The 25,304-nt window shown below is 36.5% G+C and overlaps 3 protein-coding genes and 1 long non-coding RNA gene across 4 annotated transcripts in view; 3 read left to right on the top strand and 1 right to left on the bottom strand.

Annotated features, from left to right (window-relative positions):
* The window catches only part of parvin (beta-parvin), a 176,200-nt gene extending 168,094 nt beyond the window's left edge, over nucleotides 1–8,106 (top strand). Inside the window, exon 6 of the mRNA XM_017612111.1 lies at nucleotides 7,240–8,106. Coding sequence (XP_017467600.1) covers nucleotides 7,240–7,316 — 77 coding nt within the window. The 3' untranslated portion in view covers nucleotides 7,317–8,106. The remainder of the gene's footprint in view (nucleotides 1–7,239) is intronic.
* A 578-nt stretch (nucleotides 8,107–8,684) lies between these two features.
* On the top strand, nucleotides 8,685–10,227 carry LOC108359992 (uncharacterized). Its single transcript, XM_017612113.1, has 2 exons — nucleotides 8,685–9,713; nucleotides 9,774–10,227. Exons 1-2 carry the CDS (start codon nucleotides 9,666–9,668, stop codon nucleotides 10,224–10,226), a joined length of 501 nt encoding a protein of 166 aa, XP_017467602.1. The 5' UTR covers nucleotides 8,685–9,665; the 3' UTR covers nucleotide 10,227.
* A 1,481-nt stretch (nucleotides 10,228–11,708) lies between these two features.
* On the top strand, nucleotides 11,709–12,529 carry LOC108359991 (uncharacterized). The gene is made up of 2 exons (XM_017612112.1): nucleotides 11,709–12,069; nucleotides 12,124–12,529. Exons 1-2 carry the CDS (start codon nucleotides 11,960–11,962, stop codon nucleotides 12,512–12,514), a joined length of 501 nt encoding a protein of 166 aa, XP_017467601.1. The 5' UTR covers nucleotides 11,709–11,959; the 3' UTR covers nucleotides 12,515–12,529.
* LOC108359994 (uncharacterized) lies at nucleotides 12,476–13,139 on the bottom strand. Its single transcript, XR_001847029.1, has 2 exons — nucleotides 12,788–13,139; nucleotides 12,476–12,661 (listed from the first exon to the last, which is right to left on the bottom strand). It is a non-coding gene; the product is annotated as an uncharacterized LOC108359994 (long non-coding RNA).
* Between the last annotated feature and the right edge of the window lie 12,165 nt (nucleotides 13,140–25,304).

The raw sequence follows: 25,304 nt of genomic DNA, 5'->3' as shown, positions 1-25,304 counted from the left end.
TTTGATAATGAATGGTGNAATTGACACAGTTATGAAATTTTTACACAACCTAGAAGAAAATGTAGCTGTCATTTCCACATTGGCTTCGGGTAAAAATGTTTAAATAATTGAAAAACGAATATCTTGCCTCCCCTCCTCTTTGATAATGAATGGTGGATGAGGATGGTCTTCCGACTCGACAACTTGGGTACTCTCCAGCATAAGGCAGCCGTCGTTAACCGATGTATTCTACCTTCGTTGTGAAATCCAGCCCATTCTTGAAGAAAATTTTTATGAAAGAGAGCTTATCTTTCCAATAGAGAATGGGCTTCACCGCACTTGCTTTTCGTCTTCTACATTTGCATTTCATTTTCAAAGTAAAGTTATTTATAAATACATGTACGCGTCAAACAATTATAAAATATTTGTTTTTAAAAACTTGGAAGTAAGCTTTTCGCCATAAACATTTAATTTAAGCATGTAAAACTAATTTATCGGAAGTTTATTCGAAAAACTCCTTCAGTTCAGATTAAAACTATTAAGAGCAGAGACTTTCAATTTACAAATAGGAAGAGGTGAAAAAGCAAAGCAATCTGATTTTTGTTTACTTTTTGCGTTTGCTTTGAGAATACTTGGAAGTACAAGTATTATCGATACTTTTTTGCAAATATGATACTGGCATCGATACTTTTTTAGAGTATTCTATACCGATTCTTTTCTAAAAAGTTATATCACTAGTCGTGGGTTCGAGTCCCACGGCCAGTAGAATTTTCATTTATTTCGTGTTCATTCTTTCTTTTTTAAGTTCTACACCCCTATTATGAATTTCCTTACGATAGAGATAAACGTTTGCAAGCGTATCGTATAAAATAAGTTTTCGTATTACCGTTTTAATACGCCCGATAGATGCTCTATTGTTAATGAGTGTAGTTTTTGTTTACTTTTATTGTAAACTCTGACATGTCAGCTGTTGTTTTCAATTTAAATTTTCTCATGCGAGCAATTTTCATAGTCAAATAAAAAGTAATGTTCTCTGCAACATCAATTGGGTTTTATATAAATTCGCATGAAGAAACTGAAGAGACTCGCATAGAGACTGTCGAAAGAAGGCTTTTAAGAGATGCTTCAAATTCCCTTGATATGAATACAATAATGTGAGCAAGGTGTATTGACAACTGAGAATTGTATTTTTTGTAATAAACTCTCTTGAATTCTGAATTTTTAAAGAAAAGACACGCGGTTTTTTCACTTAACCTTAATTTTATAACAAGGTTCGTATTACTATTAATGTCTTCGCAACACTCACATTACAAGGATAATGTTATTAACAATTAGTTAGGATTGCATGTGGTGGAATTTGAACCCGCGACCTCGGTATTTTAAGACAACACCTCAATCTCTACGTGTTGTTACACAATATGTTAGTGTTTGACCGAGATTCTCCTCCGATTTGTAAAGTGCGCCTTAAGTTCTGAACACATTAAAAACGACGAGCTACGGGCCACAGCTTCCAATTTGTTATCTTCATTGTCTAAACGCTTTGTCGATGGCGACATGATTTTTTTGAATGTGTCGGCGACATCATGAATTTGTACGAGTTTGACATAAAAGAAGAGGAAGAACCTTATCTGTTGCTGGAAAAATAGAAATAGATCTAATCTGGCCACAACCACAGTCGTCGCGTAGCCCGGTCGGCGCCAAAATAATTATCTACATAAGAGTACGTGTTAAATTAATTTGACAGCTATAGTCCATAGCTCGTCGTTTTCATTGTGTTCGGGCTATTAATGTTGTGGCACAAAAGGGGTCCCTACAGTTTTATGTCGACTTTGAACGGCGATTTTGTTTTAATGGGAAGCTGTTTTTCATTTTCAAGTTTTGAGCACTTCTAATCATTACACCACAGCGGCCTATATACGAGACCTATATTCATATAAATTTTTTGTATTTTGGTATCGATATTTGGAATATCGAGTCTTTTTATTCCGATATTAATGGGTACCCGATATTTTTAAAGCGATACTTTAAATGAGTACCATATCGATACTTTCTGTTCGATATCGTGTCCCTAATTAAACAAGGTGAGATTGACAATTCAGGTAGGCTTTCTTTTAAGGTACTATTATGCCAAAAAATATAAACAATCGTTTCAAAATTCATACAAAATTTTTTCAATTTGACTTTATAGGATGGTTCTTCTGAGAGCAATGTCAAATTCAATCACACTTTGTTGAATACATTTTGAATGTGAGTAACTCAGATAAATTTTATGCATATGCTCAATTACTAAAAAATGTCTTCAGGTTTCAAAGAAACTTTAGACTTTCAAAGCAATCTGTTATATATATTTTAACATAAATAGAAAATAAATTGCGTGTACGAAAGAAAAAATCAGCCATACCAAATATTATAAAGCTTGAGATTTTGGCGCAAGGATCATATCAACAGAGTGTTGGTAATGAAGCATTACTTGGGTTAGCCCAGCCTACCGCTTCAATTGTGTCAACAGAAGCATTAAGTGCCTTACAAACAACTCTTTGCAATAAGTGGATAAACTCTAAGTATACAGAGGACGAAAATAGGAGAGTGAAAAATTACTTTTTTTGAAACGGAGTAATCGGATGCATTGACGGCACACAAGCCAAAATTGTGGCACCAGAGAAAAATTTGCAGCACCTGTAATACTGTCGGAAGGGGTATTTCAGTATAAACGCAATGATAGTAAGTGGACTAGTATGTGTACGTGCAAGTTAAATAAGATTTTTCTTCCCTTTTAGATGTGTGACGATTTGATGAATATCAAATACATTAATGCCAAGCACCCAGGGGCTACGCATGACTATGGTTTTTCAAATTTCCGGTTTAAAATCACAATTAGAGTCAATGTATAACCGTGGTTCAGATAACAATTAGTTATTAGGGATTAAAAATTCTTCGTCCATACAACTCAAACGTGTGAATTGTATTATTTTTATTTTTTAAAGTGATGCTGGCTATGCTTTAGCGCCTTATTTGCCTTACATAAATGCTGAACCAGGATCTATAGGAAGCTTATATAATAGCCGGCAGTCTAAAGCTAGAAACATTATTGAGAGGACTATTGGGGTGTTAAACAGCCGGTTTAGATGTTTGTTAAGTGCTCGCTCACTTCATTACACTCCTGCAAAAGCCACTTTAATAATAAATGTTTGTGCGGGACTCTACATAATATTTGCAACCATGATACAAAAATAGGAAGGTAGAACCGCTGAGAGGAATTTTTCAAATTCTTGACGTTTGCAAGCAATTTAATTTTGAAATTTTACACACAAACTCACACACACATTCTCATTTTCAATCTCAAACAACAACTTCGAACAATTCCTTTTTTTTACTCTCAATTTTATATGATTTTAAAATGTTGGCAAACTTCAAAAAAAAATCATGGCCGACGAATTGAGAGAACGGTTTTACCTTACTATGTTTTTATCATGTTTGCACCCATGACAATGTCCCCTATGAAGAAGTGAACATTGCAGACGTCCAGGACGGGAGTGTTAAAATCTTAGAAGAAGCTAATCCAAACCATGACAATGTCCCCTATGAAGAAGTGAACATTGCAGACGTCCAGGACGGGAGTGTTAAAATCTTAGAAGAAGCTAATCCAAACCATGACAATGTCCCCTATGAAGAAGTGAACATTGCAGACGTCCAGGACGGGAGTGTTAAAATCTTAGAAGAAGCTAATCCAAACCATGACAATGTCCCCTATGAAGAAGTGAACATTGCAGACGTCCAGGACGGGAGTGTTAAAATCGTAGAAGAAGCTAATCCAAATGATAACGTTCCTATGCGACAAGCTGCAGAAAAAATGTCTTGTCGCGCTGGCACTAATTTTTTCATATTTTTTTTTACATTTTTATTAAACATAAGCAAAGCATATTCATCGCTTCAGGTACAAATCATTTCCATTGTTTCATTAAATAAAAATAGCAAAAATAAAAATGAGTTCACTGCAGTCTTTGACATTTTCTCTTAAAATAATTGTACTTTTGATTACTTCCTATATATTTCTTGTTTCAGTTCAAGCAGTTTTTTCTTAAGTTCTAGTTTAGCTTTTCGAGCCATTCTTTTATTCTCGATATCCTGCTTGTAAAGAGATAGTTTATCCTTTTTTAAATAGTAAGATCTTTTTGTGTAAGTCTCAATATTTGAAAGGCTCTTTTTAATATCTTTGAAGGTATTAAGAGATTTATTTTGAAAATCAACCTGTTTGTTTGCTGCTCTAATAGTGCAATTTGGCGGTGTTCTTTGCGTCCAGTTCTATTTCTCTCATTGAGTATCCGGTTTANTTTAATATCTTTGAAGGTATTAAGAGATTTATTTTGAAAATCAACCTGTTTGTTTGCTGTTCTAATAGTGCAATTTGGCGGTGTTCTTTGCGTCCAGTTCTATTTCTCTCATTGAGTATCCGGTTTCGCGAGGGCGTCTGGATATCATGGTCCTCTAAAATTTCGATTGCTCTACCGGACTCATTTTCATCTTGGTTTTCTTCTTCATTTTCTACTCCAAACTCTTCTCCTGGAGGGCTATTATATAGAGTGTAGTTCATCAATCTATTCACGGTCTGTTCCAGGTTGGAAAGTAAAACCGTGTTGTTTGGTCCACCTCCAGTCGCGATTTTCTCTGCATGGTTGTGTACGCTCTTTTTTTGTATTGTATTTTAAATCATTCCAAACCTGCAAGTTAATGTTTTGTTATTTCAGTACCAATGGCTAAATGGTTTGCTTACTTGTACAAGAGACAACATCGGGCCGTTTTTACCAGTGTTGTCATCGAAAATTCCCCGGATCCGAGTTAATTCCTAAAAATTTCGTGCATTTGTTCGGCTGCTTATGCGAATTTTAAAGAGGAAAACGCATGAGTCAAAGCAAATAAAGGCTGTTTATGCAAGTAATCGAGCCGTTTGTCAACCGTATAAGTTAGTTAAAGTCAGCAATCTACCAGACAAGTCAGTCAGTTGCGAATCAGCAAGCTATAAGCAAGTTGTGAAACAGAGATAAATTGTGTAAGCAAGTTTTGTAAAGCGTTGCAATTGCTTTAACGAGTATTGTAAAGTGTTGTTATTGCATTAGCAATTACTGTAAGTGTTTGTTGTATAATAAAGTTATTTGTACTGTAATTTGGTCATCGTGAGCGTTTATTTAACAATCCAGCGTTACGAACCTAGATATTTTTGGTAAATCTGTCAAGAAGTCAAGGATAATCGTAACAATATAGTAGATGATAATTTTTCATTCTTTGTACACTCGGTAAAATGCCTATAACTTTTATTTTAAATAATGATTTTGATATGCGGCTGTCACCATTATGCTTAGGACATATAGGTGCTTGAAAATAATATATACCGGCTCCAAAAAACTCATGGTCGGATTTTGTTTGAACTTGAAAATAGAATACCCAATTTTTTTAATTTTTCTTCTCAAAAATGTGGTATTGCGGGGCATAAGTATTTTTTGATGAAAAACCAACTATGTATCTCATCGTGGTATAGAAACCACATTGTTTTTTTTTTTGGAAAAAAAAATGTTACATTAGTTATCGAAAAATCCTTTGATACGAAATTTCGAAATTGGTGAAAAATGAAAATTTCAAGCACCGGTAGCGACCTAATTAATTTAGAAATCCCTCGGGTTACTTAACTCTGGGTCAGTTTTCAATGCTGCAAGACATTGGACCTTATGAATAAAAACTTAGCAGTTGCTTTTTCTTAAAATTTCAGACCTTTTACTTAAATTTATTTGAAGAAATCGTGTAATCGNAAAAAAAAATGTTACATTAGTTATCGAAAAATCCTTTGATACGAAATTTCGAAATTGGTGAAAAATGAAAATTTCAAGCACCGGTAGCGACCTAATTAATTTAGAAATCCCTCGGGTTACTTAACTCTGGGTCAGTTTTCAATGCTGCAAGACATTGGACCTTATGAATAAAAACTTAGCAGTTGCTTTTTCTTAAAATTTCAGACCTTTTACTTAAATTTATTTGAAGAAATCGTGTAATCGGTCTGAAATTTTAAGAAAAAGCAATTGCTTAGTTTTTATTCATAAGTCCCATTCTCTGGTTTAGGAATATAAATATTTAACTCTGAGGTACTGAACTCTGTATTTATATATTTAACTCTGGATGTTCTACAAGTGGGCCTTACAGCCCTATTCTGTGCACTTGATAAATTAAAAATTTTTATAATTTTTCAATTTCTTATTATTTGTATCGAATTGGGCTAGAATCCCACAGAAATCAAAAGCTCTTTTCTTGATAAATTATCAAGATTGAAAATGCCATTGACAAGCGTGTACAAATTGAAATTTCATGTGAAAATTATAAATTTTGTATATTAAAAAATTTGTTTCTATAATTTAAATAGGCTGAGTTCCAAGTTGGTATATTGCAAAGCATCAGCCTATTTTATTTCTAAACTATAATTGATGGAAATTACCAATTTTCGCAACTAAGCTCCAATTCGGCATTTGAACATGGTTACGCATATTGGACATTTCCATCAGTTATAGTTTAGAAATAAAAGAGGCTGATGGTTTGCAATATATCAGCTTGGAACTCAGCCTATTTAAATTATAGAAACAAATTTTTTAATATAAAGAATTTAGAATTTTCTCATGAAATTTCAATTTGTAATTGTGAACATACATATATCATTTGTAATAACAATTAACAAAGAAAATGTGAAAACGGCGATTTTAGTGAAAGTATTCGTGAATTTCAGTGCATTTAAAGTTTTGGAGGCGTCGTTTGCTTTTACACGAGAAATGTCAAAATCGGCAAAACCAAAGTAGCGGTTTGCGGAATGCGTCACCTTCTGTTCGCTACATCGTGGTTTAAAATCAGTCTCTCTCATGTTCAGCCTCATTGCGTAAGTCGTAAATTAGGATAAATAGTACGACTCGACAACATCGGCATTGTCGACTGTCGTGATAAAATAAGTAAACGACAAAAATTGTAGAAAACTATGCAGTGCTGCCAAGATTTCTGTCGAATGTAAATTTTAGGCAATGACGTGAAATTTTCGATACGATTCGACTTTCGAAAAACGACTTGCATTCGACACGACTCTCGCAATAAGGCTGTTTCATTTACACTCTTACTTTACTATACTGTGCAAAGTAAAATCATTTAAGCGGCTCTCTAGTTCAAACCAATGTTACATAAATTCTTAAACATTAAAAGAGACTAAAAGGTTCTTTCTTTCTTTTGTTATTGCAGATATAGTCAACATGGATCTTAAGTCGACCTTACGTGTTTTGTACAACTTATTTACGACATACAGGAGCGTGGCCTAACGAAACAATCTTTTCAAATAAATTGGAGGAGTGCGCTTATAAATATCGTCGATGTTTTTGCAAAACCCTCCATCGGCGAGTTTCAAAACCGCCTGGATCGTCATTGTGGCAAAAATTAGATTTGGTAACCCTGAATTCCAGGCCTCCATTTATGCATAAAAATCTTATAATCGTTATTAAAACAACAGATTTGTAAAATAATAGCTAGAGAAAATACCGCCTATCAAGGCAATGCCCTCAAAGTAAACCCGTTTGTTCGCTCTCTAAAGTTTGAGTGCCGGAAGATATGCGGTTTTGCAAAAACATCGACGTTATGTATATTTTTTATGTCCTAAAATAAATATATTTGTGTATCAGAACGAAGGCTAACACATACATTTGTACCTACAATAAAATATGTATTACAATTCAACATTGAAGAACTAACATAACGAAAACACTGCACAATTGCAATTCTTAAGCCACTATTTTAATGCCTTCCCTGTTATATCGATTTTTGTAGCAAGTAGCAAAAACTTAAGTTATCTATGTATACAAAGCTATACCTTATGAAACATGTTTTGTTATTTCTTTGAATGATTAACAAATGTTATCATAATTTTGGTTCATATTATTTTAATCTAGGTATGTATGTATTTGTTCTTACCTTTAAATTGAGGTAATTATGTCAAATATAACGAAATTTTTAATTGGATATGTATTTAAAATTATTCGTTCATAATTTGTTTACTAAACTTATAAAATAACATGCAGACATATCAGTGTCAATAAAGATTAACAAAAAAGACTACTACAATGGACTATCTATGCATATAATACGCGAAGGGATTTTTTGTCCATGTCATCAGATCCGAACCGCTCGTTCGATTTTCAAAAATAAGGTGTGAAATGAAAGGGCTTGGCCTGTAAATGTGCAATAAGGTTTTACTTTTTCGGAAACCGTTTCAGCTTTCATTTCATTTTATTGATATAAAAAAAATAAAATTAGTAACTTAATATTTAAATCATTTTTAGTACAAGGTAACAAATAATAAAAATTAACATCGATACAAACTCAAAGATTAGGGAAAAAATAAAAAAATAAATGGAAAACAAAACTTACAAGTATACACACATATGTAGACAGACTTAAAACTTGTTTAAAACTAATGCTTAATAATAAGTACATAAATTACTTTACATATGTCAGCGAGAGGGAGTAGCGTGTGAACTGCCTAGTACAGACGTATTTTCATTCATTCATTTGAGTTTCATCATTCATATTAACACTTAAAAGACATTTGTCTAAATTCATTGTAAATATATCAACAACTTTAATTTGCTCTTATTATAAATAAATACACACAAGTCATCCGTGACAGCGTCAGATTGGGAGTGGAATTTTGGCCTACAATTCGGAACGGGATAGATTGCACAAGGCGCACACACATATATACACATATAAAGATAAGCTGGCAGCGATAAACGCAAAAGGACAAGCAGATTGATAGGCATTCTCACATAAAAAAAATAACGGGCGATATACGCAAAAGGACGAGCACAAAGAGTGATAGACATTCACACAGAAAAGGATAACGAGCGATAGACGCAAACGAACGAACGAGTGATAGACACTCATAAAAAAAAAGCGTGGGGCAAGAATACGGAGAATTGCTGCACGAACCGGCACCGAAAGAGTAAAGGAGAATAGCGTTAGCGGCGACAAGAAAGAAAAGCAGCGCGGAATAGAGAAAAATAAATTAAATCGATAGCGAGTGGGTTTTTTTCATTTTTAACGGCAGAGTGCCGCTGACGCAATCGGAGAAAAAAAGTCAACGACGATAGACGCGTGGAAAACCTGGAATCAGGAATTGGAGTTAAAATGGTTAAACTGAATGAATTATAAGTGGAACAATTGAATGTTCTACTGGAAAAGCACAATTTGTCGAGGTGCAAGATGACGAAGTGGAAGTTGAAGAGGTTCCAGCCTTGCAAAAGCAAGTCGATGGATCCGTGAAATGATCGCCAATATGTCAGCACGGTTCAGAGGCAGATGTGACGAGGGCTTCGCCTGCAACGGCAGGTGCATCAGAGGGAAGATGCTACAATCCAAGCGAATAGGGCAGAAGTTGCAACAACACCTCGGTATATGGTGGGGGCCGGACCACCAACAATGTCAACAGTAGTCAAACACACGATGACGGACATTATCGGAATGCTACTGGATTTCGACCCACTTAAGGGCCATATATCAACACATCAATTCTTGGACAGAGTGGAGCAGCTTCGGTCAATTTATGGGTGGTCGGAAGAAGTATTGCTATTTGCAGTTCACCACAAACTTAAAGGGGTGGCACGCCAGTGGGCTGAATGTCAACCGGTGTTCAGGTCGTGGCAACAGTTTGTCGCTACCTTGAGGTATGATTTTGTAACAACTGTAAATATGGCGGACTACTAACTACGTTATGCTAAATCTAGGTCAGAAAGTCAACATGGATGAAGCATCAATTAACTCGTTATTGGGGTTTAAATGATGCCAGCTTATCTCGAACATTGTTGGCGATGAATTTGCTCTCGTGCGACGAGTTGTTAAGGTCGATCGAAAATTTGTCGATAGCGAACACGTACAACAAAGTCAGTACAGTAGCCAAGGGGAACGTAAAGGAAGGTGAAGTGGAGAAGAATCCGTACAACGAGCGCAAGGGCTTTAGGTGCTTCAACTGTAATAATGTTGGACATATTGCAGCAAAATTTCCACAACCACAGCGCAAGGCCAAATGTAGTAGTTGTAACAAATATCGGCATGAGGCGAAGGATTGTCGAAGTGGAAAGAAAACAGTGGGTAAGGTTACCGAGGAAACAGCATTGGTACCTCCACCTGTGATGCGTCAGATATGTATAGAGCGGGTCGTACCCACTCAGCGTTTGTAGACACGGGTAGCAACTCATCACTGGTATCCAACATGGCAGTGCCAGAAGGTATCTGTTGAGGATTCAATAAAGGACACACGTGGCACTTGCTTAGAATTAAGTCTTTATTAGTTGACAGTACAATGTGCAGTAAATCATGGTTTGTACATATGTATATATCCAATGATAGAGATGACAGTAATAACAAGTATACAGACATATTACAGAGAGTTGCCAGCTATAGATAATTACAACTGTCACAGTATCCCTAGACAACCAAGCGAGGAACATGTTTGAAGTTTTAGGGGTGCAGCGGTAGAAGTTCACGAGATGGTAGAAGTCGAATTTGTAATGAATGGACGAAATATTAATGGGTCGATTATCGATAGCAATCGAACTTCAGTTGCGTTGATAGTTGCCAAAACGATATTATGGCAACTGGCAACTTTCAACTGACAACTGCAGTTGCTACAAAGTGTATATACAGGCGACTACATTTTTGTGGTGGCTGGGAATGTTTTTGGAGCGTATTTAGGAGCGAAAATTGAAGAGTGTGTCATATATTTTACTTTTTAATAATCTGAACGATATTAACTTTTTGCTATGCAGTTTGCTGTTACAGAATTTGGCGAAAATAACAAAACAATAACTTGAAATTTGAGTTCCTGTGGAGTACGCCCTTTTGGCGAAACAAAAGCGAACACTGGTTGCAAATTTTTTCCTTTATCAACTGAAGCACCTCGAAGCAAATCGAAGAGGTGCGCAAGCTTTTATGAGCAGAGGTATTGAAGTTGAACGAAGTGGTTCATCTGTTTATTAACCAATTATACTACAGCTTCTTTTGGAAGTCCTCAATATGCTTTGAAAATTAACACAAAACTATAATAAAACAAAAACCTTGAACGCTTAACTTTTGCTTACAGTGCACACGGTAGCTCTAGAGGATTGGTATTATCCTCTAAATGTCGCCTGATTGAGGCCGCGTTTATGCACTTCTATTCCTCTTAAACAAATAATTGTGATGAACTTAGCCTTTATTGCTGTCTTTTCTTTAAAACTCTTTATTTTAATAATTTAATTTTACTCGCACAGCTTGTTTACAGCCGCTTGCTGGTTGTCGAACTGTCAAATTTTGATTATCGATAACTCTACAGCAACTGATGATAGTTGCTATTCGTAATACAAATTTTTTTCCAGTTGCGTTGCCAGCTGGCAACCAATCCGTGGTTGCGTTGCTATCCGTAATCGACCCATTAATCACAACTTCAGGTAGTGCCTGACAAAGATCGCGATGCTAGTAGAACGGGGTGTTCATTGGGTGGAAGTGTTCTTATTGCCGTCCAGCATTCGTTATACGCATTTCAAATAGAACTCTCTAATGAGGACCCTATTCTCGAGCAATTGTGTTCGTGTCAAAAGTTCTTTTGGTTTTGGCGATTTTTATCTAGTAGCCTCTTACGTTCCGCCAAGTAGTAGTGTTGAAATCTATAAAGCGCATACGGACAATATTCAGGGCTGTCATGGAATCCAAGTCGGTTTTGCTTTTTGTCGGAATTACAAACCAATATTGGTTTCATTTGGTGTCATGAAACCGGATTGGTTTTGCTCTTTTCGAACATAAACAAAACCGATGTTCGAATCAGCTGTTTTGCTCATTTGTGTGCATGGCGGCAATTTGAATGTACATTTTTTTGACACAATTTTTTAAAATTGAATTGTTTTCATTAATTTAAATAAAAGTAAGTGAGCGCAAAATGACATCCGCAGTTATCGCATTTCTGTTCTTGGAAGAAGAAAGTTCCGAGAAGGTTAAAAGAAAAATTTTGAGAGATTGCGGCGATCCACTTGAGCTGCCCGAGACAGCGTAAGTAGATTGTTTTTTAATATGCGTTTATAAATATTTACAGCGTATTAGCAGTTTCATAGCATATTATCGCCTAAACAAAGAGGTACTTGACACCATTGAAGGGCACTTGACACGTTCGAAAGTTCCACCAGTGCTGCAGTTAGCAGCTTCGTTGCGATTTTTAGCAGAAGGATCCTGTCAAAGATCAGTCGGGAACGATTCTAGCATAAGTGTAGCTAGAAGCGCGGTGTCAACGATTTTAGATGATGTGCTTAAGGTTATGGAGCGGTTCATTTGCCCTCAGTGGGTGAAACTAGAAATGGACTGCATCGAAAAGCGCATATCAAGAGACTATTTTTACTTAAAGTACAAAATTCCCTCAATAATTGGTTGCATCGACGGGACACACATAAAAATCATTAAGCCCAGTATTGACGAACATTTATTTTATAATCGAAAATAATTCAGTATGAATGCCCTGATTGTAAGTAATCATGAATCTTCATTTTACTCGTACATTGCCTTGATTTATATATATGCATGTACATTTTTATTTAGATGTGTGATGGTGACATAAAAATTCGAGCCGTCGATGCACTCTATCCCGGCTCTAGCCATGACTCATTCGTATGGAACGTTAGTAGCGCCAGACATTTTTGGAAAGCATAAAAAGTGATGAATAAAAATATGAATACATTAACAAATATTTTTATAAAATAAACATTCTTTTACTCACATTTTTATAAAATATCCAACTGGAAGTAAGGAAAACTAATAAACAAATGAAATCCAACAGCCGTTAGCTGCTTGGTTTGTTTCCGATACCAAAATCGATATTATTGGTTTCTGTGACACCTAAAATCGACACTAATTCCGATTCGAACATAAAACCGATAACATTGGATTTCATGACACCAAAGTAATTTTTTTGTCGTTTTTAAATCCAATTCCGACAACAATTGTCTCCCTTGCTCAAAATAAAGTTAATGATAATCATCTCTGCGTGTTTGGCGATTTTAATCTTCCGAACATTATATGGTCAAAACATTTTTCCAACTTTGGGCTAATTCCAACTAATATGTATTACAACTTCCCTTGAATCATATTTCATTGATAATCTCTTAAGTTTAGATTTAGTTCAAATTAATTATTTTGAAAACAAACTTAATAGAATTCTTAATCTCATTTTCGTTACTGGCCACTTTGATTCTACTATCTCTCAATGTCCTTTTCCCTTCTCTCCTGCTGATAAAAATCATGTTTCAATGCTGCTTAGAGTAGAATTTTATGCATTTTCCGTCAGCAAACCGGCCAACAGAATCGCCTTTAATTACTCTTCCTGTGACTTCTCTAGGCTTAATGATCTGTTATGTGCTATTAATTGGGATGACATGCTTTCGGGCTTAAATGTCACTGACTGCTTTAATGAATTTAAATCGACACTGTTGGATATATGTTTCTCTAATATTCACCAATTAAAAAATCGGTGCTATAAGTTCCCATGGTATACACCTAAATTAAATAAACTTAAAAATCTGCGTAACAAATTCTACAAAAAGTATATAAAAACTAAGAACCAAGAATTCTGCATCAGATATCAGTGTTATTTAAAAGAATTTAATTGCCTAAACAAATTTCTTTATCGTAATTACATACTTAATGTTGAGAATAATATTAAATCGAGTCCTAAGACTTTTTGGCAATTCATCAAATCCAACAAGTCCTGTGCGAATGTACCAGCTGTCGTGTGTTTGGATGATAAAGTGGCGAGCTCTCCGTGTGAGGTTGCCAATTTATTTGCCGAGTTTTTCCAATCTAACTTTGTCCGAGACAATATAGACTCCTATAATCTTCCCGAATGTAATCAGTTTTCTTCTCTAAATTTTGGTAATTTGAATCTCTCCTCTGACCTATCAGAAGGAATTTTAGCTTTGAAGCCCTCATCTCAGACAGACGTAATTTTATACAAAAAATGTCCCGCTATAGTCACTCCACTAAAAATAATTTTTAATAAGTCTAGCAGCCGGCTTCTTCGTTGATGATTGGAAATTGACTACAGTAACACTAATCTTTAAAAGTGGCAAAAAGAATGATGTACGAAACTATATACCAATTTCCAAGCTGTCGACTACTTCCAAATTATTCGAAGCTATCGTTAAAGAGGAAGTATACTTTGCTACGAAAAGTTTAATTTCTTCCAACCAACATGGTTTTGTATCAGGCAGGTCCACGGTCTCCAACCTGGCCGTTTTCAGCGAATATTGCATTGAATCATTTTCGTCCGGACTTCAAGTAGATTGCATCTACACAGATTTCTCCAAAGCTTTTGACACGGTGCCACATAGAATTCTCTTACGTAAATTGGGCTCTTTTGGTTTTCACTCGATTTTCCTTCAATGGTTGGAATCATATCTAAGTGAAAGGCGTTGTCTGGTTACGATTGGGGGCGAATCGTCTGCTCCTTTCATTGCCACTTCAGGGGTACCTCAAGGAAGTGTTCTAGGTCCTCTACTTTTCGTCCTATTTATAAATGATATAAGCAGTTGCTTTTCATTTGCTAATCACTTATTATACGCAGATGACTTGAAAATTTTTGCCGCAATAAGAAATTTAAACGATGTAGCTAGGCTTCAGGCTGATATTAATGAGTTTCTGTTGCAACGCATAAACTTTCTTATTCCGACAAGAGCTTTACGAAGCTCTTACCCTTTTTACCTTAAGATTTTCAAAACCAATTATGAATCCAATGCACCAATTGCACGGGCGCTTCGCGAATTAAATGAGATCTCGAATTCCATTTCGTTTGATTTTTCAATTTCTAAGAATCAGTTGACTCTTCTGTTGAATTCATCTTTTTAACTCTCATACATTTAATAAACCAATGTAGCAATTTTTATTTTAGTCATAATTTATCTTCGAACTAATTTTGAATGATTTGTATTAGCACTAAGTGAGTAGTCAGTAAGAACCATTGTGTTTTTTGACTAATTAAATAAATAAATAGATTCATGCCGAATGAGCTACTGTTAGGTAGAGACGTGTTACGTCGCGACGATACGAAGGTGATAATGGAGTCAGGAGTTTTGAAGGTGCAAGAAGTGAACTCTGAAACGATCATCGATAAATGTTAACCGAAAGTGACGAGAAAGAACTCCAGCAGTTATTGAGGAAATAGGACCATGGCTTCTCGGAGGATTTGTCAGCGCTAGGCCGGTGCGAAACCATGGAGATGGAGATTAAAGTTACTACCGATAAGCCAGTCATTGGGAAACGTTATCAAGTTCCGTTCTCCCCAAGGGAAGTTTTAAGAACCATCACCGATAGCTTACTCGAACACGATATTATACGACCGAGATCATCGCCGCACTCAGCACCAGTGGTACTTGTTAAGAAGGCGAACGTGGAGCAGAGAATGTGCGTGGATTACAGAGCACTGAGCGCAGTAACCGTCAAGAAACAATTTCCGATGCCAGTCGTAGAGGAACAGTTGGCGAGGTTGGGTGACAACAGGTTCTTCACAACGCTCGATATGACGGCAGGTTATTACCAAATTCCCTTGATAGAGGAACCGGACGGGTTATACGAGCACAACGTCATGCCATTTGGACTGGTCAATGCTCCAATAGAACTTCAACAGATGGTGGTTCAGGGATTTGGAGCGATGCAACCGGATCATCAGTTATGTAGATGAGGTCCTCATCGCCACGCCAACAGTAAAGGAAGGTGTCCAGGTATTGGAGGAATTTTTGAAGCCGGTCCAGCAGGCAAGGCTGACTTTGCGTCCATCGAAGTGTGTATTCATGGCAACTACTGTTAACTTCTTGGGACATATAATTAACGAAGAGGGTATCAAACCAAACAGCAGAAAGGTTAATAGCGTTAAGGAGTCTGTGACACACGTTCGCCAGTTCTTAGGACTGACCGGGTTTTTCCGGAAATTTATCAACAACTACAGCAGTATTGCGTTGCCTCTAACACAGTTGCTGAAGAAAGGGCAAGATTTCCAGCAGGGACCGGAGCAGGACGCAGCATTCAGTAGACAGAAAGAAGCTTTAATCAGCGCACCTGTACTTGTAATGTACGACGCCACAAGGGTTCACGAGGTGCACACAGATGCTAGTTCATATGGGCTGTCTGGGGTTTTATTTCAGCTGGAGGAGAATGGTTTGAAGCCGGTACATTACTATAGTCGCCAATGCAGCGCAGAGGTCCGGTAGAAGAGGCAACCGAGCCGCATACTGTCGCAGAGATGGTAATGCAGGTTAGCAACGTAACAGAGAATTCGGATTGGATTTATATCATGCAAATGCAACGCCCAAAACTGCAGTCGACAATCCAAATTCTAAAGAGTGACAATCAAGCCGAAGATTCGGTCAAGATGCAACTAAAAGATGACTACGCAGAGGAGAAGGGTAGACCAATGCGTAAAGTACATGGGCAGTCCATGTTAGGCGTTCCGCATGTAGCACGATGGCGTATAGTTAAAGCGTGTCATGACGATGCCGGTAATTTTGCGCTAGAGAAGACTATTCAGAAGATTAGCAAAGCGTTTTGGTTTCCACAGATCCGCCGGTATGTTAAATGATACATTGCATGATGTGAGGACAGCTGCCTGAATAAAGCCATAGATGGAAAGTCTGAAAGCCAGCTTCACGTAATGGAGGTCTTACCTATTTCATTCAGGAGGTTGTACATCGATCACCTGGGCCCTTTTAGCAGGAGTAAGAGGGGCAATTGTTATGTGCTAGTCGTCGTATGTGGTTTCACGAAGTACTCCATATTGACAGCCTTAAGGAATACCTAAACAGAACCAGTGGTCAATACTTTGGAGGAGGTCATGGTTGTCTTTGGTCAACTACTCCGAATAACATCAGATAGAGAGACCGCCTTCACGTCTCGGCAGTTCCAGGCGTTTATTACCGGCTATGGAATACAACATGTTAAGACAGCGGTGCGTACACCAAGGGCCATATTGTTTGCGATGCAAAGTGAAGGACGCCAAGCACTGGGATTCAGCGTTGCCCATGATACAGGGGAACCTTAATTCGCAGCAACATCAGATGACCAAGTTCAGTTCAAACGAACTGGTCTTCAGCTTGTAACCCAGAATCGGATGATCTAGGTGCTCCATGATGGAGTTAATGTCAATGCAGATTCCGAGAGTAACTGGGAAGAACCCGTAAAAATATTTTAGCAGAGAAGCAGAAGTGGAAGCAAAGATATGACAAGAAACATCGGAAGCCTCACAACTATCAGGTGGGAGATTTGGTCGTCATCGATCATGTCCCAGTAGCAACTGGTGACTCCCACAAACTAGATCCAGCTTTCAAAGGTCCGTACGTGGTTACAAAGGTGCTGCACTACGACCGTTATATCGTGGAGGATTTGACAGATGCCACCGTTTCCAGGCGGCGTTACAGTGGTGTTATAAGCACCGACCATATGAAACCATGGTGCACGCTAGCGCCAGGGTTGGATGTCGAGGACGACATCGATGCAGATGTCGAATCGCCCTGGAATGACGATATGTTAGGACCGGCCGAATCGTCAACGAGAGGAAGTAGCGTGTGAGCTGCCGCCGAGTGCGGATGTATTAGCGAGTGAGCGGACGGCTCTAAATAGTTTCATCATGCATATTAACATTTAAAAAGGCATTTGTCTAAAATCATTGTAAATGTATCAACAACTTTAATTTGCTTTTATTATAATAAAGACACACAAGTCATCCGTGACATATAGATGGCCAGTTCATGGTTTCGCGGAAAAATATTTATATAGAACACATTTGCAACCTGTTAAAAAATTTAATTCAAGTTATTTAATAACCAATGCCATTAGATCCGCACCGTTCGTTCGATTTTCAAAAATTAGATGTCAAATTCAATGCAGATGTTTGATAAGGTTTTGCTTTTTCGAAAAGGGTTGCCAACGTTTGAAAAATTTAATTCAAGTTTTAGTATACGTATACTACCCTGCCTGCCTTTACTTCATACACTTCCCACTTTTTGTTCATACAATCTTGAAGCAGAAATATTTCAAAGTGTATGAACTAAAGGTGGGCCGGGTAGCATATATAAACATGTTAACAACTAAAATAACAATATTAAACAAAAACGCAAATATGTACTATTTTGTATTTTTATATACATATTACCAATTAAAAGGATCTGTCAACACTGTAAATTGTAGTCCACAGCTTACTGTCTACTATGTATCTTAACGTCCACAACTTTTTCAATTCATGTTCCACATTCGCTGATCTTTCGCATATAAAGCGCGTGCTCCTCTGGGAGTTCGTCTCAAATGAGACTCATTTGGCGTCCGCTCAAGAGGTAAGCTTAACTAAGTAGTTGTAGGTCGTATTTCTATTTGGAAGATGAACATCGCAAAGCTGGTCTCTTTTGATAGTAATATGTAGCTTATATGTATGTTGCTGTTTTACTACAAATACTTAGATGAACAGCGCAAGCATTGAATCCCAATAAATGGCAACGTTCACAAATGAACATTTTAAGAGGCTGATGAAAGCGGTGGGTCAAGTCAAGGAAAGGCCTGGCTCGTTTAGCCGCTGCACTGCTCGTTATACCGGTTGCATTGCTCGTTATACCGGTGAACGCTGCTCCGAAAAAAGTTTAGGAGTTTATTACTGCCATTATGACTTAAAACAGTAGAAGAAATAAGCGATGCCGACGAAATAAGCGGTATGCCAATGGCACTCGATGGCGACGCAGCAGAATAGTGGCGGGGGTGAAGACAAAAGTCAGTGCCTTTTCTGACGTAACACGCATGGTGCGATAAGCTTTCCCCCTTCGAAACCATCTTGGCGTATTTATGTTGAAATATTTGAATCAAAACAGCAGAAAAAATTAGGCGACTGATTCCTTTATCCATAGGAAAAGTGCGCTATTTTTCCAATTGATGTATGAGAAAGCCGAAGCTGACCAAATTGATCTTTTTTTTTGGTTGTTTCATATCCAAATTCGAGAGAAGATAAGCCGACTGCGAGTTCAAGGTTTTGATGGCTTGCTAAATGAAGCTCGAGAAGCTGCAAGAACGTAAAACGCATGCTGATGATAGTCGAAAAATTTAGTGGTCCAGCGCGTTGAGGATTTTGCAGCAAAAAAAGACATAGGCCCTTATTATGAGTTGCATTCGATTTTCGATCTTCGCTGGCTATCGAAGATCGAAAGTGAAATGTGTATTAAGAGCTATGCAAGCATGTCGAAATTTTGGTTGAGTATCGAATTTTCTGTCGAACAGAATTTTGCTTTCGTTGGTGTGGCGAAGTGTTAGAAAATTGTGAAAAATTTATGATTTTGCATTTGTTTTCTTACTTTTTGGCGGCTAGACACTAATTTGGAACATTTTTTATTAATTCCATGCCGTTCTAACGTCGTGAATACTAAACACAAGCTCGAAAGGCTGGTTTTACTTGTGAAAGAAAATCCCAATACCCTGTAGGCACGATCTCTGAGAACAAAATCATAGAGCTGTTTATAGTTTTAATATATTTTAAGTAGATTTGGATCACAAAATTTCTTAAATATAATGTATGTAAAAATATATTCGAAAGACTACACTTAAACCCTCTTAAACGCTTTCTGCTCCTGGCCAGTTTTCTAAGCTCTCATCCTCTGACGAATCGTTCAACCAGAACTCCGTTGTACACATTTTTACCACGTTTTTATAAACTCGCTTTGTTTTTTATTTCGTTTTTATTTGTACAAATTTACATAAATATGTATAAGCACACTATTTAGTTTGCTCGATTTGTAAACAAAGCTTCTCAGCGGTGAAAAATATACTATTGTGAACAACCTAAATGAGCGAAATTCACAATAGTGCTATTCTTCACCGAATGAGAGCCATAATACCAAATGAAAATTCGTTCGATCAGCATTTTCGACCACAGTCGAAGATCGAATGCAACTCATAATAGGGGCCATAGTTCCGAAATGTGTTTCCAAAAGAAAACGAGTGAAACCCAGGAAGGGCATGCCGCGAAGCTAGTGCAAGCACAATCTCTAAAGCATAAATTCGCTTGCTATGGTTACAATGCGCCGGAGGTAACTCGCGCGAACTGCCCCAATGGCATTAAAACACAGGTAGCGAAACCTCACGCAGTAAGCTTCAATTCTTTAAATGCTACATGTGAGATTTAATGGAGATTTAGCCCTCTGACGAGATTTGACGTTAAATCTTTTGATTTATCATATAAACTTAAATCTCGAAAGGCAGTAGATTTAAGTTAAATCTTCGTCAAATCTTCAATAATATTGATCAATAAGTGCAATTTGTTGGATGTGGCAACCACAAATTCACATGCCATAAGTCAAATGACATTTGTGTTTTCAATATACAGTTGAGGACATTGAAATCTAGCCTATCATAAAAACATGAATTTTCGTATTTTTAGGGATTTTTATATTTTTGTTATTAGTTTGGGAGGAAAATTAGTAATACATATTTACATAACCTTGGTTGTAATAAATTAAGAAAATATTATTTTAAAAACTAAAAATTTAGAAGAAATGTTTTATAGTAATATCATGCAGAGTCTTCTCCGCTTTCTATAAGTCATTTACGCGCTGCGACAAAAAATTTAAAAATTTCGGTAATGGTTCTGCTTCGATAACATTGCACCGAACATCCTCTAGAACTCAGTTCGTATTCATGATATGCCAAAGGCCCACGATTGGATTTTCGGTTCCCTCCTATGAATAAGAGAGTTCTACAAACATTTTTCTTTCCGCAAATGTTTTTTACCGTTTTGATAATTTTTCTTAAATTCGGGAAAATGATTCGGAATATGGTACCATTCTTTACACTTTCCAAACTATATATTATACATACATATTTATCACGAATAAGAAGCCAATAATATTCAGAATTCATATAATGAAATTCCGCTTGGTACCTTCCTTTTACCTGTCTGTATATCAATGTCCTTAACTGTGTTTGTAAAATCATACATAAGCAAACGTCAAATATTTAAAAATGTGAACGTCAAACATATCTCGTAATGGTAATGGAGACGGTTGTGATTTAGCAACTGGATTTATTAAATCTTAATGGATAAATCTCTCAATGGAGACATAGTATAAGTTTCAACTCATTAAATGCCTGAATACCGGGTCTGTCACAGAAGCGCGAAGTGTTGCTAGCGCTAACCTAAAACGCGTAATGGACTTTAAGGGCCGTTTGCACCATGTCTAGTTAACTCTAACTCCCAGTTAAACATCTTTATCGACGTTATCGACACCCAACATGTGATCGATAAAGCAGTTAACGTGCTTAACTGAAGGATGTACCTCCAGTTAGCGTTAACTAGACATGGTGCAAACGGCGCTAAAGGCATATCTTCAATAGCGTTAGATGTGAGATAACTTTAGCCTATAGCGGTGTGCAAGATAACCATAGGTGGACGTAGTCTAGGCATACATTTCATTGTTTTGCCAAATGCGAAAAACCTTTTTTTTAAATTTTTCATCATTTAAAAGATCTCCTCATATTATTTGAGAAGCTAGAAAAGTTTAAACGATGGCAATTGCAGAACGAAGAGCGCCTCAAAACCATTAAAGAATTGGTGTCTTTCATTAAAACCAGCGATTTATTGATCAATATGCGAAAATGGCCAAGCCGCTTACAGACCTTACCAAGAAAAATGCTGATGCTAGTGCGTATGCACTTACACGATATGTATTTGCATCTGTAAATGTGACTTTCAATACATATGTAATTGCGTATGTCTGTCAAATTCACAGTATTTATTTAACTATTTAAAAATACGTTCTTTGAAAACGAAATAAACTAAACTCAGATGAAAATAGAAACATGTCTATTTCGTATGTACGTGCATCTGATTTGTAAAGAAACAAATCTAATTTGCCTTTACACGATATGTTGATATTTCCATATGTAAAGAGTGGCATGTACACATGCAAATACATATCGTGTAAGAACACCTTACTGCAGCAGAAGAGATATCAAGAGCATCCTATTGAGTATGCAAGCCGTTTGTTAAGCAGTGTTTGCATTGTTCAACTTTGCGTTCAACTCAACGCAGGGTTGCACGAAAAAAAGTTGAATGGCTAAATGTTGGCTGGCGACCAACTCTGTTGACAGCAATTAGTTGAAAGGCCATTCAACCAAAAGTTGGATGCAAAGTTGAACAATGCAAACACCTTTTTATGGCGACTATTTTGATATATTTTCATATTTTGATATTTTTAGCCATTCAACTTTTTTTGTGCAACCCTACGCTGAGTTGAACAATGCAAACACACTTTTAACTCCAGCTGAACGTAACTACTCAACGCCGGAACGGGAAGCACTTGCCATAATATGGGCATTCATAATGTGACCAACTATTTCATAGCTCAAAGAAGTACAGAAACTGAAAAAAAAAATGGTATGAAAGTAATGAGAACATGGTAAAACCAGAATATCGTTACCTTAATATAGAAATGCCCTAGCTCATTTTCTTTCCAAATCCAGTATTGTACAAAGGTCTGCCGATAACTGACTAAGCACCTACTGGATTTTAAAAATATCTACTACAGCATAAAATTAGTTCTTCTTCTTCTTATTTGGCGCTGTAACCGCCTAAGCGATTTTGGCCGAGTCCAAAACAGCACGCCAGTCATATCTCTTCTGTGCTAACTGACGCCAATTGAAAATGCCAATTAAAATTAGTTACATTCTTAAATAAAAACAGCCTTTAAAAGAAATTCGCAGCAAAAAAGACTTGATTTTCTAAGGACTTTTTTCATCACTCCGTAAAGAAACAAAAAAATTTAGGTAACGATATACAAAAACGGTAACAGTGTACCAATTCAACAAATCATTTTATTGATTAAAAAGTAATTTTTAAGCAAAAAACAAAACCGACTTCAATTCTCAAATAAAAATTTAAGATTATCGTAAATTTCTTTACCATTCAATTATCAGATCAAAACAAAATTAGTATAGGACTACCCCTGAGGTACCACCTTTCCGATGAAAACAGAATTATCGAAATCGGTTAAGGTGATCCAAAGTTATGCGGTAACATACATAAAAAAAATTAAAAAAATATTCTGACGAACTGATAACCTCCTCCGTTTGTGAAGTCGGTTAAAAATCTATACTTCATATTATTCTAAGACAAGGCGCTTTTACCCAGCGATCTACTAATCGTGCAGAGACAAGTCATGTATCAAATTAAAGTGCTCGATCTGTAACTTTGCACAAATGATTAAAGAATCATTTGACAACTTTTGAAATATTTGCACGGCATTTTTTTTTTTTACTTTTACATTGAACAAAGCATTGCTACGTTCATTTCAATAGGCAGCAACTGCGGAACGCTTTGAATATGGAATAAAAAAGGAGACCCAGAGCAACACCTTGAAAGAGCGTTTTCGGAGCACTCCGAATATGAAGTGAAGTGGGACTCCCACGGCAACACCTCGAATGAGTGTTTTCGGAGCGCTCCGAATATGGAGTGATAAGGGAGTCAAAGTGTTTTTTTTATCTAGTCTTTGAATTGAAAAAGAAATTTTCAATCAAGAAGAAACTGATCGTCGTTTCCGAATATTCCTGGAAAGCGACACCCCAAAAACGCTGTTGACGTTATGGCAGTTTCTAATGCATTAAGAGGTAAACAGTAATGCATTAAAAATTACTTTTACTCAACTTAAGAACTTTTCAAATGTATTTAATAGAAAATATTCTGATTCCGGCAAAGTGGTTCGAAATCTCAAAGGAACGTATTTTAAACAATATAAAAAATATTTTTTGATTTATTTCAGGATTTTTCCGGTTTTATTTGTTTTTTACTGAATAATATGTAAATCATTTTTTAATTTGACGTTTTTTCAATAAAAATAAATGAATAAAAAACTTTATAACTTATTAATTATAAACAAAATTAAGAACATTTTGAAAACCCGTAAAGCCTCCTTTACGGTCTATTATCGGAGCACTCTGAAAACACCCCGTCTTGATTATCTTCGGAAGATTTAATAAATACTTTTCACAAAAATTATGGGTGAAATGGAGAGTCCGCATGGAGTCTTTGCTTTCTGGGGCTCCGAAATCACACATTTAAGGAGTCCTAAAGGTACACTTATTTCATATATATTTAGAATGCATACCCGCATCCTTTGGGACTCTCCGCAGCCTCGCTAAGAGCAGCAACGCGCCGTATCCTGATTGTGCACCCGAGTCCTAATTGTGCACCCTGCGGACTCCGCTGGTATGCTGGAAACAATATTTTTGAGCAATTTAATTTTTTTTTTTTTTCAATTTTACGTATAAGAATTTAAAATGCTGGAAAACTTAAAAAAATCATTGCCGACGAACTGTTTTAAATAAATTTCAATTTTCTATTGCGAGTTAGAGAAGGTCGAGAACTCTCCCCAGACTCAAAAATTAAGATGAGTACAATAAGAGACTCTTTTGCAAATTTAGTCGAGTGTGCCGTACAACTTCAGCCTGGCGTAAGTAATCAAAACCACTTGAATAATTGAGCAATTCCCTGTCCAAAAATAAGCACTGTACGAAAGTTAATAAGGAAATGGTTAATATGTTGCCCGGATAAGAATTTGTTTACTATGGCATCGATACTGTCGTTTCCGAATATTTATCCACAGGACATTCGCCACTGAATTTTTAAACTCTAACACCTTTTAATTCTTCTTGATTGAGTAGCCATTTATAATAAAATATATCAGCTAGAGAAGTGAATTGATTGAAAGTCATCTTACTTCTTACTAATATTATAAATGTGAAAGTTTGTATGTTTGGATGTTTGGGAAATCATCACGCGGAAACGAATGAACGGATTTGCATGAAGTTTTGTACGCAGATAGCCTATGGACCAGATTGGAAAATAGGCTACTTTTCTTAGGAGTTGCCACCTGTTAAAAAAGTTTAATTAAATTAATACGCGGAAACGACTGAATGGATTTGCATGAAATTTTGCAACCAGACAGCTTATGACCTACAGTGAGAAATAGCTAATTTTTTGGAAGAGTTGCCACCTGTTAAAAAAGTTTAATTAAATTAATACGCGGAAAGGACTAAACGGATTTGTATGAAATTTTGCACACAGATATCTTATGACCTACGTTAGAAAGTAGGCTACTGTTTTTAAGAGTTGCCACCTGTTAGAAATGTTTAATATAATTAAAACGCGGAAATTAATGAACTGATTTGCATGGAAGTTTTCACACAGATAGCTTATGAGCTAGGCTGAAAAATAGGCTACT

Source organism: Rhagoletis zephyria, unplaced genomic scaffold (assembly GCF_001687245.7).
Source record: "Rhagoletis zephyria isolate East Lansing unplaced genomic scaffold, Rhagoletis_zephyria_1.1 Rzeph_scaffold_00502, whole genome shotgun sequence".
NCBI lineage: Eukaryota > Metazoa > Arthropoda > Insecta > Diptera > Tephritidae > Rhagoletis > Rhagoletis zephyria.
This window is presented reverse-complemented; position numbering and strand designations above follow the sequence as displayed.